Below are 23055 nucleotides of genomic sequence, written 5' to 3'. Positions count from 1 at the left end.
GAAAAAAGTTAGGAAGTGAATCAGGCTGTAAATTGGGAACATTTTAGAAGAGCACAGCTTGCCCTGCTACCCAAAGACACCGTCGCTGCTGGATTCCCTCTCGTTCTTCACTGCCTGCTCTCCTCTGTCCCTGCTGCTGCTGCCTCAACACCCGAGGAATGGATCCTGATACAAACTGGCTTTGTCCTGCTGGCTACCCGTTCAATCTGTGTTAATCCTCAAAATTTCTTTCGAAATTACTCCTGTCTTCAGGTCAGCATCTCTGAATCTTGAGTGGTTTTGCATTTTCTCCATACCGAGGCTAAATCTTGGAAAATATATTAACTTAAAAACACGTTTCTTACCTGTTTAAATTGAAGAATATTAACTTAAAAACACGTTTCTTACCTGTTTAAATTGAAGATACCTGCAAAACTGGAGATAAGTGGCAGCACTTGAGGACTTACAGTGCATAACACAGTAAATGGAGTAAGCCTACAGCTTGGGTGTCCTTGGCTAATGATGGCCTCAAAGGAACTTGACCTGGAGCTATCAGCTGGGCCTCTTGGATGACTTCCATTGTAGTAGTGGCTGTAACAACGTTCGCTGGTTGCTTGCTGCTATCGGGTGACGCAGGTACAGTTTTGTTTCTAGCTCTGGCCTGTATCGGGTGACGTTGGGCGAGCCGTGGATCGTTCTGCCACGAGCACTCGTGGCACAGCCCAGCCTCACCTGATACTGGGCAGCGCCGAGAAGATCAAGTAGGAGACCCAGCAGCAAGTGCTGGGAAACACGGCCATTTATTACCTTTTTTTCCCCAAAATTTTTCATTAAGAAATGTAAGGAATAACCTTTTTGGTGACGGCGTTTAATTTTATTTTAAATATTGCGAATTTATGTTTTCCTAGCTGGCAGAAGAGTAGCATGGATCAAAACCAGAGAAAGCTCAACGTGGCTCTTAGTGGGCTCAAATACAGGGTGAAATTCTGAGGACATTGGTGTGCAGCGAAATACTGCCCCAAACAAGATGATGAGATTCAACAAACCCTTGAACGGAAGATGAGAAGCTCTCCGTTACAATTAGTTGGGCTTAGTCTGTAATTATCAGAAGGCAAATTCGTGTTTCCAGGTCAGATGAATCTTCTTCAGGGATTTTTATTGAGAAACGTGATCGGCAGTTTTGTTCAGCAGATGCAGCGTTTCTGCTTTATCCGTGCCCCTAGAGACTGATACGTCTGTTTATACAGAAGCTTTTAAACCTTTTTAAAGACTTTATTAGTTGTGACTGTGCTTCGGAGCATGCTTATTATGCTGCTTGCATTGTTGTTCATATTTCACAGTAGTATTTTTGGAGTTTTATTTACTCTGGGATAAAAATAGCTTCCGTGATCTGGCTTTTAGGATTTACTTCTAGTTTGACAACAGTTGTGTTTTTTTTTTTTTTTAAAAAAAAACATATCATGCGAATTATAAATTTATACTGACACCCATCTGATTATATTACCCATCTTCTTTTTAGGTTTAATTTTGATATTCTGAGGTTTTCCAAGCTGTCTGAATACGGTTTAATGGATTTTTAATTAGTGACCAGATCTTGTGGGCTTCGCTGGTGGTGGAGGTGTTGATGTGTTTTTTTTTTTTTTTTCTTTTGGCTTTCCTAGGTATAACAGTCTTACCAAAAGAGAAATATTTCATAACCTGTTGACATTATCTTAAAAAAAAGTGCTTTTTTTGTAAGGAGCACTAAGGGTGCTAACAGATGAGTGAAGTCTGTGGCTTTATGACATTCATTTCTGTTGCTTTTTTGTCTAAATACATTTCAAATTGGTAATGACAATATTACAGGCTATCAGTTAGTTTGGATAGTATTACCAAAACTCTGCGTAACATGTTTTAAGTCAGCATCTTGTGTAGGAGCAGGGTATGGGCACTTTGGGTACTGCCAGCCCTCTCATGGTCCCTCCAGCTTGAAGCTTTGGTGGGCGGTGGGGGAAGCAGTAGGGCGATGCTCCGATGGTGTTGCCTGTTGGAACCTACAGGCAGAAAGATCTGTGCTTGCTCTTAGTTTAAGAACCATTAGTAAAAGAGATTTGAGACAAAAGACACTGAACTTTATTCAAGGGGAAAGCATGAGGTGTTTGGAGTTGACTGGGGCAATCTCATTAGGATCTGGAAATCTGTCAGAATGATGCCATGTGAATGGCGTTTAGTTTGTCCTACAGAGTTGGAAATAATAGGTAAGAGGTCAGTATTTGCATCCATTTTGAGTATCCCAGCACGGTCTGCACCTGCCCTTCCTGCGTATACACCATAAAAATACCTGCACAGTGTTCCTGTAGTAAGACTCGGTCAGTGTCAGAAGGAAATCTTTGAGAACAACTCATAGTTAATGCTGCTAAAACTACACAAAGCTGTTCCAGGAGACCAAAACTTGCACAAAGTTCCAGATACTTGGCAGCTGCTTCTCCCGCACGATGACTCAGAGCTGTTGAATTTTACGTACGAGCTGCTGAAATCCCCGGCGAGGAGGATTGCTGTCCTTACCGTCGCGTTGGCACCTCCGCTGAGGCCAGAGCAGCAGGCAAGTGGTGGCAGGGAGTAGCTGGAGGGTTCTGCGTTCACAGCAAAGACAAGAGCTTGGCCCTGCTGCGGCTAAGAATTTTTGGCATCGGGTCTGTCACAAGATTGGCGAAGTTAAAACTTCCCGTAGCCGTCGTCATGGAGAAATCCATCTTGTCTTCTGCTGCAAGTGCAACACTTATGCTACCAGTCAAGAAGAGACAGTGTTTGAAGCGGTAACATATTTTGATGCAGTTTTGTTGACTTTAGACAAAGGAAGAAGTGTGGACAGGCACAGTGCTCCTGATGGGGCACCAGCAAACTCCTGCAGAGGGTAGATTTCTGGGTTTGATGGTCCGAGTCGTCTCTCAGCTTTACAGTTGTCTGTTAGTTGAAATCACTCTCTGCCAATAAAACTAAAACAAGCCCCCTCCAAACAACACCAAACCCACGTGAAAATATCCAGTGGTCGTGATAAAGCTCATGGCAGAGCCTCCCACTACGTTCTTAGGGTTCCTCCAGCCAGCAGCCGTCACCATGGCTGGAGGCAGGTGGAGACACAGAGGCAGAAAAGACTCGCACAGCTCTACCTGTGGCTGCTGGTGCTCCTGAACGTTTGTCAGATTTGGTTCTAGAAAAGGTTTTAAAACAGAGTGCAAATATTTAAATTGTGGTATGTTGTTCTGCATCGTTTTCATAGTGAATAAGGCTGAGTGCATTGGTAACATGTGTAAAGGATGCTCTTTGTGCAAAAATGTAAATCTGTAATGGATCGGAAGGTCATAATTGCATCAGGTTCTCTTTGCATTATAATTATTCCTCAACTGGGCATAATGGGTATTATGACTCTGGATATAATGCGTTTTATGGCAGAGAACAAACACTATAAAGCTGCAAGGCAGCCAGGGAGAGCATCTATCGACGTGGATGTAGGTTTTGGACAAATCAATCTGTAGCATGTGATAGTGTATATTGCTGAGATACCAGGACAGGTATTTGATTAACAGTAATTTCAGTTTACGGAGCTGATAGATGTCTCGAGGCAATTTGAAAATTAGACCTGGAAGCCTCTCAGGTGGTTTCTCACTCATTTATTCCAAATGTCTCCAAGTCTGAAGAGCCCAAAGCCGTGGGCCAGGCAGCCTGCCTGGGTGCTTTGCACACCAGACTCAGGATCCTCACGTACTGATACCACAAAGAGCTGTGTAGTAGCCCCAGCTTCAGTATTTCGGTATTTCTGTCACTGGCTGAGCTGTGACTCCACAAATACTTTGTGGGCTGGTGTGAAAGGATCATTATTTTATTTGCCTGCAGCTTCTGTCAATCAGGAATCTTCTTGGTTCAGCCGTTCCCAGCTGTGCCTCTCTCTCTGCCCCGAGGATGCTCCCAAAATGGGGTGACAAGTTGGGAAGGAGATGTCACGGTCTGGTTGGTGTAAGGGTCTGTTTCAGCTAGGGGAGCTTGGTCTTCGTCTGCTCAAACAGTTCCAGACTCAAACTGAGCAACCGTACCCGCAGGGAGGAGCAGGGAAGGCGCTGAAGACATCACCGTGGCCAGAGCGGTGCCATCGTGCAGCAGCCTTCCCAAGGCAGGGCTGGGGGCTCGTGTAGGAAGGGAATGAACTGCAGGAGCAGTTGCAGCTGAAAACAGAGGAAACCAAACTTCACCTGTAGGTAAAAGTGCTGATTCATCCCACCTCTCAATGCAAGTTCCTACACGTGTAATATTTTACTCCCAACCTGTCTCAGGAAATACTTTTTTCTTTGAGCTCTGCCTTCGCCAGTCATTTTTTTCCTTGTGTTAACTTTTGTAAACTGTGACCGTACTCTAGAATAAAAGCCAAGATGCAACTGCAACATTTGCTACAAGTGATCTTTGAAAAACTCTTTATTTGCATTTCTGAGAGGCGTAGGAAATCTTTGGCGACTCTTTCACAGGAGAGCACTAGAAAAGTGCAGATAAGAATCAGCACTCGTGGACTGGAGTCCGCGTTCTTTTTATGTTTTTTCTCAGACATCTGTGATCTCAAAGGCTATGTATTTTCTTAAGTACTTTCTTTTTATTTCAGGTGTTTCACGCTACTTTATAAAACGGGTGAGCGGTGGCTGTGCAGTTGTAACTGATCAAGGGGTTTGCAAGATGGGAAGTTGCAATATTTTGGTTTGAAATGCAGCCTCCCTTTGATGGAGAGTTTTTGAAAAGATCATCACGCTGTATAAATTGGAAGTATTAAGATGCATACTTGTCTTTGGTTGTACCAGGAGGCTAATAGGAAATAAAGTATATTTTTGAGATCTCTTATTAATTAAGTTGAAGGTTGAGCAAGTTCTGTAATGAGATTGTAATAACTCTGTTTCCACAGATGTTAAACAAAACCTGTTTCTAGTCTCTCACTCCTATTTCTGAAAGGTCAGCTTTGTCACCTTGCATCAATCAGGAGGTTTCTGTTGCTCCTCGTTTCCATCCATCAAGGCCCTTTTGCTGTTCATGTATACATCTCCAGTGTAAGAAATAAGTAGGAAGAAGGGAAATACCAAGATCTTTTTTATAATATGCGAAAGAACGGGGTGAGATGCTCAATTTCCTCAACTCTTAGGAGCAGTAAAGACTGCATTGATGAGTAGCATTCAGAGAGGGGAAAAAAGTTTCCTTTCAGATATTTCCAGGAGCTGCTTCTTGCTTGCTGTGATTCCCTTCACACGGGGGTGGCAGCTGAACCTTAGCTGCTCCGGTGCTGAATTTCTGCAGCTGTGCTCATGATTTACTGCTCAGAAACACCAGGAACGGTGCTTCTGCACACCTGGAAAGGATTCTTGAGAGGATGGGGACAGCTTTCAGGCGAGGAAATGTCGTGTGGACACCGGCTTGTCGCCAGCCCTGCTGGCTGCAGCACCGATGGAGCCTTTTTATGCAGCGTGCCTCTGCTGTCTTCCAGGGTAAGGCTGCGGCCAGATGTTCATTTAACAAGACATCTGTGCTGCTTTAGGATGTTACCGTGTCCCAGATGTTACACCGCTTTTTAAGGTTATTGGTCCTCTTCTCTGTGTTCAGCATTGCACTCAGCACCTCGCAAAGCGTAGGAGGGGAGCTGATTCCTCCCCAGACAACTCAGGGCACTGGAGAAAGAGGGCGAAGCTCTGGGACAGTTCGTATGAACACCTGGTGAGCTGTGACAAATCTGCTGGACTAGTAAATCAATTTGTTCAGACCATGCTTTGAAATTATCGTCTGATTTTGTTGGTAGCAGCTTAGGGAGAACTTGCAGAAACTCTTGTCTGGCTGTAACTTCTGGGCGGTCAGAAACAGGCAGCCTGGCAGCGACAAAACCCGAAGCAGAGTGGCTTCTTCGATTATTTCACGTGGTTCCAGGAGATGCTGGCCCACGGCCTCGTTACCGGTGACTGGAAGGAAAGAATGAGTAAGAGCCACGGCGTCCTTCTGACCTGTATTGTGCTTGGTGCCAGCAGTAGCTCTGCAGGCTTCCAGGGGAGAAGGGGGGAAGTACACTGCAAAAAACGCCATGCATTTCAAAACAAAACAAACAAAAAACAACCACCAACCACCAAAAAAAAAAAAAAAAAAAAAAAAAAAGACACTTTTCTATTTTATCCTAGCATTGTGCATCCACGACCCTTTCCATGCACTTCAGCAGAAGCCCCTTCGATGCTTGGAGATGTTGCTGTATGACTGAAAAGACCAAGCTTGGAAGCAACCTCTCAGGTTTTTGCCTGCTGCAAACAGGCCAGCTAATGACCTGCTGAGCCCTGCAGCAGGTTTTGCTGGGATTTTTTTTTTTGCTGTTTTTTTTTTTTTTGTCCTGTGGGCTAAATGTAATTAGTTGCTCGCAAGAATCGTATTTACTATGATGTATTTAAAGATGGAGATTAATGAAAGGCATTAGCCAAGAGAGCTAACTGATGACAAATTTTGGAGCAGGTCGCGGAGGGTTTTGATAAATGACTCAATGTTCTATAAATACGAATAAAATTATTGTAGACAGTAATTAAATTCAACTGGAGTCCTATATACATTTAAAAAAAAAAAGTAATTTTTTTTTCTCTTGTTGACTTCGTTTCACGAAATGCTGACTGCTTGAAGACGCTGCGTTTCTCACAGTGGATCCCTTCATTTAAACATCAATAGCCGTGGTTTTGTTTTTTTCCTTCTAAATCGCACTCTGTTGTAGGAAAAGGCAAGCGAGAACGCCAGTCGCGGGCAGCTTGGCAGCGGCTCAGCCTGTGTGCCAAGCCCACTGCCTATTGTACTGCCCCAGATTTATTGTTGTGTGCTCCTCGTCTCCATCAGCCGGGCTCTGCCTGTACATTTTGTTCCCAGTCCGTACCGGGGTGGGACGTGGCTCATCCATGCCTCACATGGCCACTGCTCGGGGGCTTTGGATCCTGCGGTGATGGGTAGAGGTGTGGTGTGCCGTGCCCTGCTAGTAAGGAAGTTTGGGACTTTGGAATATATGCTGGAAAACCCCAGAGCTACCCAAATTTGTCCCACTGCTGTTCCTATTACAGTGGTGTTTGGGATGAGGCTTTGCTTGGGGACTGGTCTGGTGTTAGAGGTGCTGGGTTTGGTGGAGGATGCACAGCGATGGGTGCATCACTCCTCTGCGTGCTCATTAACTAACCAGGTTTGGGCTAATTTGCAGTCCAAAAGGCAAAGCTTTCTAGAAAACTGTCTGGTGAGAGCAGGTTTAGGTCTTAGTCCTATTGGTAACTCAAAGAGTCGAGTCCCAAGAGCAGAATATCCCCACCGTTGGCTTTTCCACTTCATTTAAAGGAGAGTGCAGTAAGTAAATAGAAAAATAAATAAATAAATAAAGTCACTGGGATTGTCAGAGGAAAATCTAGTGTTAAGCAAAGCTGTCACAGCCTTTATTAAATCTATAAAATGAATAAAAATGACATCAAACAATCTGTTGTTACTGCAGATGTTGACTGTAGCAGTGAGGTGCACGAGACAGCCTTTCCAAATGGCATTTCCCGTGGAAATGTTGAAGGAGAGTTGCCAGTACAGCCTGCGTTGCCCACATTTGGGACGTGAATTATTTTTCTCTATAGCAAACCTGAATTTTTAGGCTGTAAAATCTCATGTAATTGTGAAACGAATGCACCTGACAGAAAATAAGTTGATACAACCCAGCATTTCTTCCAGTTCTCTATTCCAAACTTACCCGATGTTGTGAGGGCTTTTAGGAAAACGCTGGTGGGGAGGGGAGGGGATGGCAAGAAAAGTCCAGGCGTGGTTCTACCTTGTGCTGGAGAGAAGCAATTACGTTTAATTAATTGAAACCTCTGCTTCTCCTCAGTGTTAAATAGGTTGTGAAAATACGGTGGGGACATCGGGGAGTGAAGGCTGCTCTTGTTTAAGCAAAGTGTTTAAAAGAGCTTTGTGAGGCACTTCAGCGTTTCGTACGTTACATGTGGCTGTAATGGCAAGCCTAAACCCAGATGTGAATTATTAAATAAGTGCAAGCAGTCATCTTCCACTATTTCACAGAATCACAGAATTGTCTAGGTTGGAAGAGACCTCAAGATTTGGGGGCTTTCGCCAAAAAAGATGTCGGAGATGACCGGAAGGGGGTACTTGGGAAGAAAGCAGGACTGTCGTTTCGGCTTGTGCTGGTTTAAAAGTGATCCTGTTGTAGTCCAAACGTGTACCTCGGTGATGCAGAGGGCTGGCTGGTGGAGGAATAATGGGGATGGGATTTAGAAATAATCCCTGTCCTCAGCTGGGTGCGTTTGGCAGAGCCTGGCGGCGTTGCTGCGGCGAGCGAGGTGTCTCAGCCTCCCTGCCTTCTCCGTGCAGGGCTGGCTGACGCCTCGGGCTGTTGTAAAGGAACACAAGAAACCTAAATCTTTATTCTGGAGGGCTGTCTCTGCCTCTGGATAACCCAGCAAGGAGAAAGGTAACCGTGTGTCCCGAGGGTTAACCTTGCTCCTGCATTTTTTGGCTTTGTTGGAACAAATCTCACAGTGCCAAGCAGCGAAGTCCTGTCCTCAGCCTCTTCTCACTTTCCTCTTTCCCCTCGCTCCTTGTTTCAGGCTCTGGTTTTAGCTGCACTTTAATTCTTCTTTTCCTCCTTCACAGAGGCAAAAGGGCTCCCAACACAGTTTAAAAGGATTTCTTCTTCAGTAATACCAGGCAGGGCCCCTTGCTTAGCAGGAGAACACCAAGTGTAGGCCCAGAAGATGATCGTCAGTCCCAGCTCCGTGCATGGCATCATATTTGATCCCAGATATCCCTTGTATATTTTTCTGGGATCGTATTTGATCCCAGAGTGTATTTTGTAGCCAGTTTAGCAGATCTAGTTGTGAGCTAATACTTTTGCTAGGTCGCAGTGTTTTAACAGACTGTGCAAAAAAAAAAAAGGAAACACGGTTTTTGGAACATTTGAATCACTTCAAAAAACAAATCTCCCAATGCAGAACTTAAAAGCAAACTTTTCAGAATCCCTGAAAGAGGAAGCAAAAGGGTTTCGGTGCCGGGGTCATTTCCCCGGGGGGGACACCTGGATTGAGGGCAGGCTGGCTGCTGACCGGTTGCCTTGGAGCTCGGGGGGCTTTGGAAGCACTGAGCTGCCCCAAAGCTCTCCGAATTTGCGTACTTGGACTCAGAAGCTCCCAGGGTCTCCCAGGCTTTCTGTCGGCGTGCCAGGCAGCTCGCCAAGTAGCCTGAAAATTCGGGAGGCGAGGTGCCAAGCGCCTGGCTCCCTTTCAAATGGGCTGCCGAACAGCTGGGAATCTGGATGCTCGGGCTTCGCGACAGCCCACCGCCGCTCTTGCCGGAGAGGCAGGCAGGGGAAAAAAGGCTGAAATCCGGGATGCAAACCTGCCTGCTCCCCGTCAGGCCTTGATTGAAACGGAAATGGAGCTGCCAGGTAGTTTAGTTTCCACGTGCTCTCCTCACGTGACGACTTCTTTACTGTGGGAACACACAGCCATCTCTCATAACATTTGATTTTCGGCGTCAAAATATTTATTTCACTGAAAATAATACATGGTTCAATTCAATTGCTTTAGCCTTGTTGTTATTCTATAGTTTTTATTCCTCAGGATGCTCTGAATGAAGTAGTGTCTATTTTATTGCACATGTGACTACTGGCCAGATTTGGGTTGTTCTCTGTTATCTCTGCAGATACCTCGTATGTAATGAAAAAATGTGGAGCAAGCAGCACACTCATATTAAATATTATCATTTTATAATATGTATTTTTTTGATCAGAAGTTTGAGAGAATATTTCTTGTAATAAATAATCAGGAAACTTAAGGGGCCAGCTGCTGGGTGAAGTGTGCATTGTTTGAGATCGTTCCCTAAAACAGGAAGAAAGGGGAGGAACCTTGATCTGTACAAGACTCAAATCCCTGCTTGGCTTAAACGTTCTACAGTTTGGTGCTGACGATTATCCCTCCAAAATGGAATTAATTAGATCCTGGATGAACTTAAAAATAAAAATTAAAGAGTCCTATCAGCTTAAAAACAATTCTCTCGTCTTGTGTTTGCAGGCCTCGGAGTAGAGGAAAAACTGCAGTGGAGGATGAAGACAGTATGGATGGTTTGGAGGCAGCAGAAACAGAAAACACTGTGGAAACAGGTAATGAGAATGTGGCAGCGGTGCTCTCTGGTTATTGCTTCTCTCTCGGAAATCCATTTAATTAAGCGGGCCTTTGGTAGACAAGTATTTATTTAATTTTGAAGTCTGAGACATACATTTGGGCAGATACTAAAAAAAAAAAAAAATACATTATTTAAACATATATTAATGAAGGCTTTTTGAACTTAGTGCTTTTAAGTAGTCTAGTGGGGATGCTTCCCATGTTGTAGTTATGTAGTGACTGTTTGTTGTTGTTGTTGTTTGTTTGCTCTTGTTTTGTTTTTTAAGTTTGTATGAAACAAATAAAACCTCTGAAGCTGTTATTTTTAGAATAGCTGCCAAAATGCAGTATTACTAACAGACCTGTAATCAGCTAACTAATTCTGAGCTAACTCAGCTAACTAATTCAGATTATATTCCAGCGGGGTAACTGGGATAACCTAATGTTAACGCTTCCTACTGCTGCTGAGGAAACGAGATAAGAATCGGTTCCTGCTTTTGTAAATATTTGTTCTGGTGGTACTCAAACGCTCCAGTTATTGGAGAGCTTGGATTGTACTGGATCGAGCAGTGCTGTAGCGGGTTGTGAAGTCTGTGCTGGCAGGTTAAGAGTCTAAAGAGACGAGCAGATGAGCTAACTCGCAAGATAAAGGCCGTGGTGAAGAACTGTCATGTCTTTGCCAGGCACACGTCTGTAGCCATTTGCCTGCTTTTAACCGGGGACTGAATATATGTAGCAGGATGAAACCTGCCAGGAGGGATGAAGCCACGGCCAATTGGCGGAAGTTTGTAGATTTTGACAGAAATAAAGCTTAAAAATTCATCGAGACATAAGGGATTATAAATTTAATTAGGTAGCCCTATATGTGTAATGAGCAAAGTGGAAGAAAGCACAGACACGCTAACAGCAGAAGCTGGCGGTCAGGGAGGCAGTTGCATGGAAATGCCAGCTGAGTTGCAGGAGTTGTCAATTATAGCTGGTAAGTAAAGCAGACAGAGTTGTGAAGTCTTTAAATGCGAAGATGAAAGCCTGCACTTGGTGTGGGTTTATGGGGAGAACAAGTAGAGGACCTCAAAAGAGCCATTTTTGCAGCAAGGTTTTGTGTACGCTGTACAGGAATAGGGCTGGAGTGGTTAAAGCTGAGGCTGAAATCTTCAAGTGGATGGAGGATGAGCTTTTGGCTGTACGTGCTGGTCTCTTGCTTCTTCCTTGGTAGATGCTGTGAACAGGTTTGAGAAGGCTTTTTACCCAAGACTGTACGCTTTTGGGAGCGGCACGAGTGTTTAGTCACAACTTCTGTTGAATTTAAGTGTTGTTAATGGTTTGTGGAGAGAGTCTAGATGAAAGCTGAGCACAAGAGCATTTCATCGTGTTCTTCTGCCAGTTGTTGTTCTGCTCCTGGTAATAAGCTACTGGTGGTAGTGAACCTGGATGGTCTCTTCCAGCTTCTACAAGTAGGTAATTACCAGTTATTAAAGTTGAAATTAAGTAAGTGGTAGCAGGTTTTTGCCTGTAGAAAAACAGAGCAGGGTAGAGGAAGACTGGTTCTAAATGCGTCCTCTGTTCCATTCATTGTTCTTCCTATCCCTTGTGGTAGAAACAGCTTCATGAAAATCAGAAAGTGGACAGAAAGTGTGGTTGTAAGTGGTAAGTTCAGTAGATCTTAAATATATTTAAACATCTCCTCCCAATGAACAAGCAAACTAAAACAAAATAAAAGTCACCCACAAGTAATTCCAGCTAAACAACTGATGATATACCAGTGATTCAGGATTTTGGTGATAAGTAGGGATTTTTGGCTTTACATTTCATTATTAACAAAGATTCTCAACAGAGATCCATGCACATGTCTCACATGTAGGAATACGTAGTTCTGAAATCCCATTGTCACTCTGAGCAATATGATTGAGACACAATCACAATGAAAAGCTGAACACCAGATAGATAGAGTTTTAATTATATTAATTGGAAAGGGTGCTGCTTCTGAAAGTTTTCCAAGTTGAGCTGTGTCAGTAGTGAAGTGTGGGGGAAGGAGAAATCCCAGTTTGTGTTACTCAGGCTGAAGTGTATTTGTGGTCCAGTTTGGGAATTCCTACTCTGACTAAAAAGGCCTTGTATTTTGTTTTTGTGTGAACGGTGGGCTTGCCAGCAATTCGGTGTAGTAGTTGGCAACCAAAGCATAATACAGTAATATCATAAAACTCAGAATGAGATCACTTGAACATAAAATCCTCTTGATGTGCAACTTCTGACATATTTTGCCTCTGTATTTCTAGCTGCTTTTCCATTGTTTGTTTTGTGTGCGGAGAATAGTCAGGATTTTGTGTGTTTGTTTGTTTTTAATTATTTCTGGAGTCTAGCATTACTGGTTCCCCTTTTTGAAGCGCTATTTTAATAAAATATTAAAATGATTCCCACCTGGCCTAAAGAGGTGTTTTCTGGCTAAAATCCTTCCTGAAGCGACTCCTCAATAATGGTAGGGTGCAGTGACTTCAATTAGAGCAGAGGAAATGAGTTGCCCTGAACAAAATTCTGTGTTGTGTGTACAAAGAGGCAGAATTAGAACTAAGGCAGGGGAAGGCGTGTTCCCTGATGGTTTCAGCATGGTTTGTTAGCCCAGCCAACTGAGCGATTTCTGAGCCGTGCCCATTTTCTGCCAAATGTTTCTGCCATGTTCACTTTCTTGTAAACAATCACAGAATTCCTAAAGATGGAAAGAGGAGGGAGGTTTGGGAAAAGACCTACTTGGAGCTAAGTCCACTTTTTCCTTAAACAAACGAACAAACAATAAACACACAACAACCAAGCAAACAAGACAAAAACTGCTTGCACTGAACCAATAGACTTTCAGGTTCTTGTCAACTTCAGCATAGACTTCTTCCCTTTACCTGCTAGCCCTGTCTCTCTGGCTGATTTCTTGGCTTATTCCTTTTCTGACTATTTTATTTCATGAATTCACAACCCTTTCCAGCTGTTTCAGATCAGTTGTCTGTTCCTAACTCCCACTTTTCTTCACCATGGTTCCCACCAGTGACTTTCCACTTGTATTTCACTATCTGGCCGATACTGAGCTTACTCATCCCTCTTCACATCATTTTAGCACCCACAGAATCACAGCCTGGTGAGGCTGGCAGCACCTCGGGGTCCCTCCATCCCAACCCCTGCCCCAGCAGGGCCACCCCGAGCGGGGTGCCCAGGCCCATGGCCAGGCGGCTTTTGGAGCTCTCCAAGGAGGAGACCCCACAGCCTCTGGGCTGCCTGGGCCACGGCTCTGCCACCTACACCATAAAGAAAAAAGAAAAATAATAATAAATAAATATTTATTTATATTTCTTCTGGGTTTTTGTGCCAGTTGCCTCTTCTGTCAACACCTTTGACCCATCAACACCTTCCACCTTCCTAGCTCTCAGTAAAACACCCTTCATTTTGGAATACGGTGTTCTACTGTGTGTCCTCTTGTTCTGCTCCTCTTGGCCCCCCAAAAACAGAAAAAGGCACGCTAAGTCTGGAAATCATTGTGCTTCTCCGTGCACACGCATATATACAGATACAAAATTGCTGATCTACAGAAAGAAGTAACATAACAGCTATGTCCTGGGAAGTTTTCTGTAGTTTTGGAGGCCCTTTGGTATTAATGAACACTTGGTTCAGTTTTTTTGCCATCTTCTATTAGTTTCAGCAAATTTCTGTGCTTGGCGTTTTCTGGGTCCTGCATTTAAATTCACTGAAACTGAATTCTTTTATTATTCCCTCTCCTTTTTGAGAACACTTGTAAAATATCCAACTCCTCGTAGAGTCTGTAATTCTTCCTGCCTTTGTGTCACATAAAAATGCTGGGATTCAGGCTCTGATTTGGGAGAAGTGCAATGAAGTAAGTTTATTTTAACTTCTGAGTCTCTTGGGAAACTCGTAGTAAATCCGTTGAATATTCTGTTTACTATCTGCACCACATCAAGCAATCCTTAGAATAAATTACCCTTAATAACAAACCCTTGCTTCCCATTGGTATTTGGTGACTTCAGAAGTGATAATGCATAAAGCAATCCAGATTGTTTTATCAATGCTTCTATTATCATCCTCAGTAACCTCATCATCAGAGCCAGGGACGTTGCCTGCCCGGTTGCTTTCTTGTTGGGCTTCACATGAACTTCCTGAAGGTAAATCTTTGTCTTTTGTCCCTGGACAAAGGACAGAAGTACCAGAACCAGACCTTTCTTGGTGAAGGAAAGGCATCCTTGTAGAAGATGCCAGAGAGTTTTGGGCAAATTCAGAATCTCATGAACTCTGAAGCAGCCTGAACGGCTTCTTGCAGTATCTTACCCATCATCTTCTGTAGCAGTACAAACCATACTGAGCAGAGCCTCCCACTAAGAAAAAGTAAACTACATCTGAGGAAGTCCTGGTTTGGGTAAATCGATGGGAAAAGCTCTCATCAGCCTGTTAACGAAGAGATTTTGAAATCCACCTTGTGCTTTTCAGACAGCTGCTTAGGCTTCATCACTGTACTGCCTAGCACTTCTAAACCTAACGAAGGGAAGAATTGACACTACTGAAGATACTATCTATAGATTAAATGGATCCATAAATATTTGTGACAAGTATGTGCTTAAAAATGCACTTAGATATGTTTGTAGGCAATTAATATTATGTGTACTCATTAAAAATGAGTAGTTGCCTCTTTACGGTGCATCTTTCTCCTACCTGCCCAGGCACTGGAAAAACGGGCAGAACAGAAGGATCTTGGTGTTCTAAGCATCTTCTGATTTTTCTTCTTATTCTGGTAATTTATATGGAATAAGGAAACCAGATGCAACAGGAAATTTTTATGCTTTCCTTTAAATTATTACTGTCTTAGTGGATAATAACATTATTGTCATACACACTTAAAATGGGCCATTTAGAAAATTTAGATTATTTTTTTTTCCCATCTGACTGATACCTCAGGTGTCTGTGCCTCTGTTTTGCAGTAGGTGGAGTCTGTTTTTTTAAAACAAATTCTCATCTCACTTAATTTTCCAGTGTGGATGCTATTTCTGAAGTGCAACCCTTTATTTATTTTTTCTTCAATAGTGCTTTTCCATTTTATGTATCAAACTATGCTTTTTTTAAACATAAAAAACATATTTTATTTTTTTTGGAAGGAGTTTTCAGGGACCCAGCATATTCGACCTTCCCTTTCTTAGCTGGCCCATTAGTAATATAATAGGGGAATTTGTGTTGAAGTTCCTGGTCGTTATTTTGCCATAGCATCATGTATCTTGTGTGTCATACACTCCTTACACAGAATCACTAGAAATGGTGCTGTTTGGTGTAGATCTGTGTCATTTTTTGGAAAAACGTGTCGAGGCTGACTCCAGTTTGGTAGAAAAAATGTTAGAGAGATTTAGATTTCAGTCCTAATTAAAATCTGCACGGTGACTCTGGAGCCATAGAAGGATGTGCCCTGATAGCCTTTGTCTAGATCAAGTACAAAAAGAGCAAAAAGGAGCTGGTGATAAAAATTTATTCAGGGTAATAAAAGAAATACCAAAGAAAATGCAGAGCACTGAAGAAGGACCATTGGAAAATGGAATGAATCTTAAATTCACAGGATCACAGTGTGGTTTGGGTTGGAAGGGACCTCAAAGCCCATCTAATCCCACCCCCTGCCATGGGCAGGGCCCCCTCCCAGCAGCCCAGGCTGCCCCCAGCCCCATCCAGCCTGGCCTTGGGCACTGCCAGGGATGGGGCAGCCACAGCTCCTCTGGGCAGCCTGGGACAGGCCCTCACCACCCTCACAGTGAAGAATTTCTTCCAAACACCTAATCTAAATCCAAATTCACAAGTAACACATATAAAATAACATGGAGTGGAAAATTACCACCCTGATGTTGTATAAACAAAAATTGGCTCTCAAAATACCTGTTGCTACCTGAGTAGCAGCGCAGTAGCAAGGCAGTGCTGGTGTTCTGCTGAGAATTGCAGCAGCTTTTGTACTTTGGAGGAGCAAATCAAATACTAAGAATTACTGGTGCAAAGGAATAAGGGGAAACAACCATCAGTGTGTGGTTTTCTTTTCTTTATTTTGTAGTTTTAACGGTTGCTGTATAAATCTGTGGCATGACTGCGTATTGATGATTGCTGCATGCTCTTGTGCTTCCCCTTCTCCAGTAAGGATGAGCGGTAGTTGGGAAAGTCCAGGGAAGGCCAATAAGTATGACGAGAAGTAAATAATAGTTTCTGTGCAGGGAGCGGTTAAGGCTGAAAGACTTCAGCCTGAAATTGTGGGATTGAGAAGAATTTAATAGGGTCCTGCAAAATGATGACTGATACAGAGAAGATGAACAGGGAACGATGATTCATTTTGTTTGGTAACTCAAAACTTAAGGGACATCAGGTCATGGTCAGAGCATACAGGTAGGTGCACTTGCACTCAGCATGTCCTTAAATTACCAAATTCATTGCTACTGGTTGCAGCAGGCATGGAAAATCTGAGTGGGTTTCAAAAAGACCCGAAAATAAAATCATGGAAAAATGATCAGATGAATTCTGTTGAATTTCACTTCTTGCTTGCCTCAGTCCCAGATCCCTGGTAGCTGGTTAACCAGAATATGTGTCATGTGTGTAATGACATCAATTAGCTTAGACAGTCATACACCAAAAGCCTTATTTTCATTTTATAACAGGTACAAAATTTGCACAGAGGTGGTTTTTTTTTCCTCTATAAAAAGTCTGTTTGAATGAAGAGTTAACATCCACACTGAAATGGACGAAAGAATAAATGTGGGCTTTCTTCTTGTCTCCATGTGTCATGACTGTCGTAGACATCGCAGTGCTTTACCTCCTTTCAAATAGGGGGAAGAGGGATATGTAGAGGTCTTCAAATACAGCATGTGCATCACTTGGGAAAAAAGTACTTCTGATGGTTGTACATGATATTGTGGAGTGAATTTTGCAATGCTGACTTTAGATGCAGAATGTTTCCCTCTGTCTCTGGAGGATTGGTTCATGTGTTGGCCATTACTGGCACACTCAAACTTCAGTCTGCTTTTGTCCCTTTAACCCCCAATTATGATTTTAGTAGCAGAATGTATGGCCACAAACTCAGTGAAGTTTAGGTAGAAGCAGGTAGTGCCAGGAGCTATTGGCAACCATCTCCGTGTGTAAATTCATCATTTACATCCTTTGTTAGGATTTCTTTCCATGTTGTTGCACTGACCTGTTTTCTTCCTTTGTTTCCCCTGCCGAAAATGGGAGTGTTTTGATGTTGCTGGTATTTCCCCAGCCCCCTACAAGGCTGTGCACAGCCCTTGGTCCCGTTTGGCATTATCTGCAGCAGCAGTGCCCCTTTTTGTGCAAAGATAACAATTGCATCTGCTAGTTAAGAACTTTTTATTCCCTCCTGCAGAAGACATCTCAGTGAGCAGCAGCTGAGACCCCTGGAATGCCCCGGCTGTACGCGGTGGTACTGGTGTTTTCCAGCCTGGAACGCTTTCTGCTCGTATTGGGGGTTTTGCAAAGCTCCTAGCACGTGCTTTGTTGGCTGCCAAATTACAAGTAGGTCTGACAGCAACCAGTAAATTGGTTAAACAACCACCTCGTCGCATCTAAACAGCAGTAGGGTTTTTATTTTATGTTTATGGCAGCTGTTTTGATATTCCCCTCCCTTCCCCCTCAGGAGTACTATGTACAGAATAGTCTCACAAGATTTGAAAGGAGATTTTTTTTGACATTATTTTCAGGTTTTGACTTGGAAAACAGTTCCTAATGTTGAAAAACAAACAAAGATGAACACCCAACCCCTCCCTCCAATACAAACAACCCAGCTTTTGGATCTGTTGGTGTCTTTTCTTTGCCCTGTTGCCATAGCAGTCCGCACGTATGTTGCCTTATCTTGCTGTGGACTTCCCCAGGTGGCTTGCAGGATAGCGTCTTGTGATTTGCAGAAAACAGAAAAGGGAGCAGATCAGACCTTTAGCCAGTGTTGCTTCATCACTCTTGCTTCATCCTGTCCCCAAAGAAAACTGTGATCGCGTAACTCCATTGCAGCCATCCCCAGTGTCCTCGTTCCCCGACAGCCTGGAAGGGACCTGGTGCCCCCGATGAGCTCTCTGACACTCAGGGCTCCCACCTGTGAACCCGCGTGTCCCCTACATCTGGCCTCAGGAGCCCTCTGCCCATCTGAAGATGGAGCAGGAAAAGAGGAAGGTGTCAGCACGGTTGTTCTGATAGACACAAGCCTCTCGATAGGCAGTGTAAGGAAGGAAAGCAGCGAATATTGGGAAAGTGGGCGCTCTGTGTCATAATGAGGGTGGTGTACCATGGTTTTGTCCTTGGGTATTTGCTGTCTTCTGCTCCAGAAGGAGGAATAAAAAATAACTATTACGGAAATAAATTTTTGAATGCTTAAAATGCAGAACTCTAGGAGACAGATTTTGTTTCCTCATGAGAAATTGGGGAATGACTTCTTAAATAATGTAAAACCTAAGGCTTATCTTGTCACCCCAAAGCCCCATCTTTAGGCGAAGGCTGTGAGTGTTAATTAAAAGAGAAATTTAATACACGTGCTGTAAATTTTCCTAACCCTGCTCCTTCTCCTGTATATCTGTCTCCTGTCTCCCCGAGTAGCTACTACCTGTTTGTTACCACATCTCTTAAGAAGGCAATGTGCACGATGCCATGGGCTTGTCATCATTTCATGGCCAACGTGCTATGTTATCTTGCACCTAGATGTACTTCCCTCCTTGCCCCCTGGGGGATTTCTCTTAATGTACCTGAGAAAAGAAGGCCTTCCCCTCCTCACCAGTCAGGTGGGGAAGAAGTGCTCTCTTCAAATAAATACTTTTTTTAAAATGCTGTGTTTCCTGTTGGATTATGGTGACGTTAAAACAAACAAAAAAAAAAGCAACAAAGCAAGAACTTACAGTGGGGAATTTCACAATTAGGTCCTTCAGTTCCCAGTTCCCCCACCGCCTCGTTGGGCCAGACCTGAAGCGGGACAGGAGCCGTCATGGAAATAGGATGCAAAATAAAGCCTTGTACGGGAATCTGCAAATGAGCCTCACATTTATTAATCATTCATGGTTCCTTCATTCCCAGAAACTTCAAAGTAGGAAGCCATAGCCAAGTCTGAAGGAAGTTCATTAAGTGCAGTGGAAAGCAGTGAAGGCGTTAGGCCTGGCGCTTCAGGAATGTCTCTGAGGTGGTGATAAGGAGATCCCCGGTACAGGGCTCCCACATCCTAGGAGCTTGGCTCAGGAAGGTCGTTACCTCTGTTCTTCCTGAATTTTCTGCCAGAAAGCTTGGAGCCCAGTCCAGTTCTGGGCTCTCCGGTACAAAAAAGGCCAGGATCTCCTGGAAGGAGCCCTGCAGAGGGTCATAAAGATGATGAGGAAAGGCTGAGAGGCCTGGGTCTGTTCAGCCTTGAGAAAAGAAGACTGAGGGAGGGATCTTACCAATATCTGTAAATACTTGAAATGTGGGAGACAGAGGGATATGGGCAACCTCTTTTCAGTGGTTTCTGGGGACAGGACAAGGGGCAGTGGCCACAAAATGGAGCCCAGGAAGTTCCTCACCAACATGCCAGAGAACTTCTTCATGGGGAGGGTGACGGAGCACTGGGATGTGTCTCCTTGCAGTGCTCTTGGTGGGCACAGACTTTGCATTTCTACTGTTGTGGATGTCCATTAATGTGTAGTGAGATGAAAAATGATTCTTGCTTACTTGAAAGTTTTTGCAGGCACAAAATACAGGAAAGTTCCTTTCTTCTGGAGTTCAGCTGGGTTAATTAAAGATGTCAAGGTGAATCAGAGCAAGGCCACAGTTACTGGTGGTCTTCCTTGAGCACTTCATGCATGGCTGTCCCAGGCTGTGTTGGGTTTTCTTGAGTACCTCGTGTATCCCAGGCTGTGTTATGGGTTTTGTTTTGAGATTTAGAATCTGCCTGCCTTGTAGGTGTCCATGAGTTGTACGCAACTGGTGATGTACTCTCCAAGACATGCAACAGCTCTCCTCTGATCTCTAATAGAAAGGAGTTTGTGCTCTTAACTGAGGCTGTGCTTGTAAACTTAGGGGTTACTTACTCAAAATTATTCTTTAGATCCAACATACTTTGGAAACTAACTACAGATTGTACTGAAGGGCTCTGTTGGACACTGCCCTTTTCCTAGTCCAGGAATGACTGTAGGGATTGTTTGTTCAGATGGGCCAAAAACAAAGGATGTTTTGGTCTGTAGGTGTTGTTTTATATATATCTATATAGTCGAGGGTTGCAAGGCATATATTCTTGGCAGGGCATTTATTTAGTGTAAAGTGTTTGTCCAGCATCTTTTTTTTTTCCTTTTTTCCTTTTTTTTTTGAGGACAGGTTGGTGGACTGGTTTTGAAGTGAGCCATTTGGCCTTGCAGCAGGTAGTCATTTTTGGATGTTTCAGATGTCCAAAACCATTTCAGATGTATGGTGCTCGGTAGCTTGACTGAAATGAGTGAAGCAGTTCCAGCTTACACCAGCTCAAATACCTGGCACACCCAGTCAGGAACAGGAATTTCTTATACTTTTTTTCTCAATTTTGCGGTTCTCTTAAATACTTTTGGATGCATTCATCAAGGGTTTTACACATTATACAGTGTCTCCCTAAATGAGTTCACTTCAGGTTAAAGAATAATTTTGCTTAAATCTTTCTGTATCAAACAGAAAAGATTTCCCCTTCTTGATCTGCTCCGGTGGATGTATTTCAGTACAGCAGACCAAGATAGGCTCTCCTCAAGTTGCAGTCTTTTGTCCTAAGGCTTTTCCTCTTTTATTGTTCTTTCTTGTAAGGTTAAAGTGTGTAGCAGCTTTTTTGCATGCCCACCTATGTCGCAGATTCTCCTAGCCATCCAGTTCTCCACTTGAACCATTTATCTTTTGCAATATTTGCTTGTCTTGCGAAACGTACATTAATCGTTTTTCAAAGCGTCTTAAGCTGGATGTGCCAAAGAGCATCAGTTGGAGACCTGCAATTGTTCCTGCTTAGGTTTCGAAATGAAGGTATAGAGGAGTGCAGATATACCATGTTTTATTGCTCTCCAGCCTTGACCAGCTCCCTTCCCTGGTGCCTCTGTGTGCCGGTACGCCCAGAGCGACGCCCTGCAGCGCTCTCCTGACAAACGCCTGACTCACTCGGTGCAAAGGACAGGACCGAACGGGAGCAGAATTGAAGTTGCACACACAGTGGCCGCTTGTTGTTTCGTGTTTCTGCTCAGAATGAAACTTTCTAGACAAACAGAAGCTTTGTCAGCTGTAGATGTATATATTTCCGTCTAACAACTGATGTAAATTAAAGGGATCTGCACAAACTGCAGAATATATTCCAACAGTTCAACGTGGACATGAAGCTGGCATAAATCATTTCCTTCCTTCCTTCAGCACCCCAGCCCTGTGCCAGCAAAGAGTTAGTGTAATCAGGAATGAACTAGAGCAGGGAATTGATTAGAGTTAAAGCTAACCTGTGAGGAAAAAAAGGTGTATTATAACCCCGGTTAGTGTGGTCACCCTGGTACTTGGTGTGGGATGAAAATGCAGGCGCAGAATAGATGAGGGGAGAAGGAGAGCGCTGCTTTTGGCAGCCCTTCTGCATGATGCTTGCTGGAAATGCATGTAAAACTGCAGCCTTGTATGAAAAGGCTGTTTGTTGTTGAGCAACACCCTCCCCATCCTATTCCTCATTGCTGATTGAACATCTTCAATTCATGATCATGTGCTACAGTATGTAAATAACTTTACAAATGTTCAGTTTCATGTTTTAGATGTGAAAGATAATATTTTCTTACTTTTGTTGCATCTGATGACAGTTACATGGGTTTATCTGTCTATAAATAACATAGATGTTCGCGTCACCTTCTTACAGGTCTGGTTTTAATAGTCAAATTAAATAATTCTTCATTACTATTTTTTAAACAGAAGTCAAAGAGCAGTCTGCAGAAGAAGATGCCCAAGCAGAAGTGGACAGCACCAAGCAGCTAACACCAGTCCTTCAGCGCTCAGTGTCTGAGGAGTCTGCAAGCTCCACCGCCTCTGTTGGTGTCGAAGCGAAAACCAGGTGAGTAAGTGAGGAGATGGGTGCTGGGGCAGGGCTAGGAGTTGAGTAACGGGGCACAGAGTACTTGGAACACAGACTCAGGACATGCTGCTGGTGCTTTGAAGTATTAGTAATGGCAGCCTGTGTTGGCAGCTCTTGTGTTTGAGACTGATGGCTTAATTAGTGCAGAGGGAGATCAAGGTGAAAAGCATGTTTCTTGAGTGTTGTCCTCAGATTACACTCGTAAACCCTCGGATTACAGCATATTAGCTGTTTAAATTAAAACAGATATAAGTGATAGGAGATAAAATGTGATTACTGAAGTGTTCCTGCAGAGAAAACGGTGTATAAGCAAATCCATGTACAATTGTTTCTTAAGTTTCAGTTTGTATTCCTGTGTTTTTAGGAAGAAAGAAAAAATCTCTTGCAAATTCTACTATATTTTTTCCTTATTTAAGAATTCATAATAAAGAAAATAGCATTACTGTTTTTTTTCCCAACTTATTGTCAGTATAAATTGCCTCAAAATCAGTGAAAGTATTAATTATATGTAATTACATTATTTGGGGAAAATTAAAACACGCTGCCTGTGATCACTGTTGAAACGGTATCACAGAATTCTAGCAGAGCTTCTGTGATGAAGCCCTGCTAACAGCTTTTAACCCAGTAGCAGTTCTCGTTGGCTGCAGAGCTTGCTGTTGCCAGTCTGTTAGCAGTTACCAGACACTTACAGGTGTAATTATATTTCGACAGACGTGGAGAGAATAATGTAATCATTTTACATCCTCCTAATCAGACGCAGAGCACGTTTCCCATGCAGAAAAGTTTACTTGACTTACTTTCTTGCATGTATCATTTTCATATTTTACCTGCTCA

The 23055-nt window shown here is 43.3% G+C and overlaps 1 protein-coding gene across 13 annotated transcripts in view; it reads left to right on the top strand.

Moving 5' to 3' along the window:
• The window catches only part of KMT2C (lysine methyltransferase 2C), a 195648-nt gene that overhangs the window by 36210 nt on the left and 136383 nt on the right, over positions 1 to 23055 (top strand). For all 13 annotated transcript variants that reach the window (XM_082753717.1, XM_082753715.1, XM_082753716.1 and 10 more), the window contains 2 exons: positions 10053 to 10141; positions 22062 to 22200. In XM_082753717.1, coding sequence (XP_082609843.1) covers positions 10053 to 10141; positions 22062 to 22200 — 228 coding nt within the window. The remainder of the gene's footprint in view (positions 1 to 10052; positions 10142 to 22061; positions 22201 to 23055) is intronic.

The sequence above is a fragment of the Aythya marila genome, assembly GCF_965140915.1.
Source record: "Aythya marila genome assembly, chromosome: 2".
NCBI classification, from domain to species: Eukaryota; Metazoa; Chordata; class Aves; order Anseriformes; family Anatidae; genus Aythya; species Aythya marila.
Note: the sequence above shows the minus strand (reverse complement) of the source record. Positions and strands in the feature narration are given on the sequence as shown.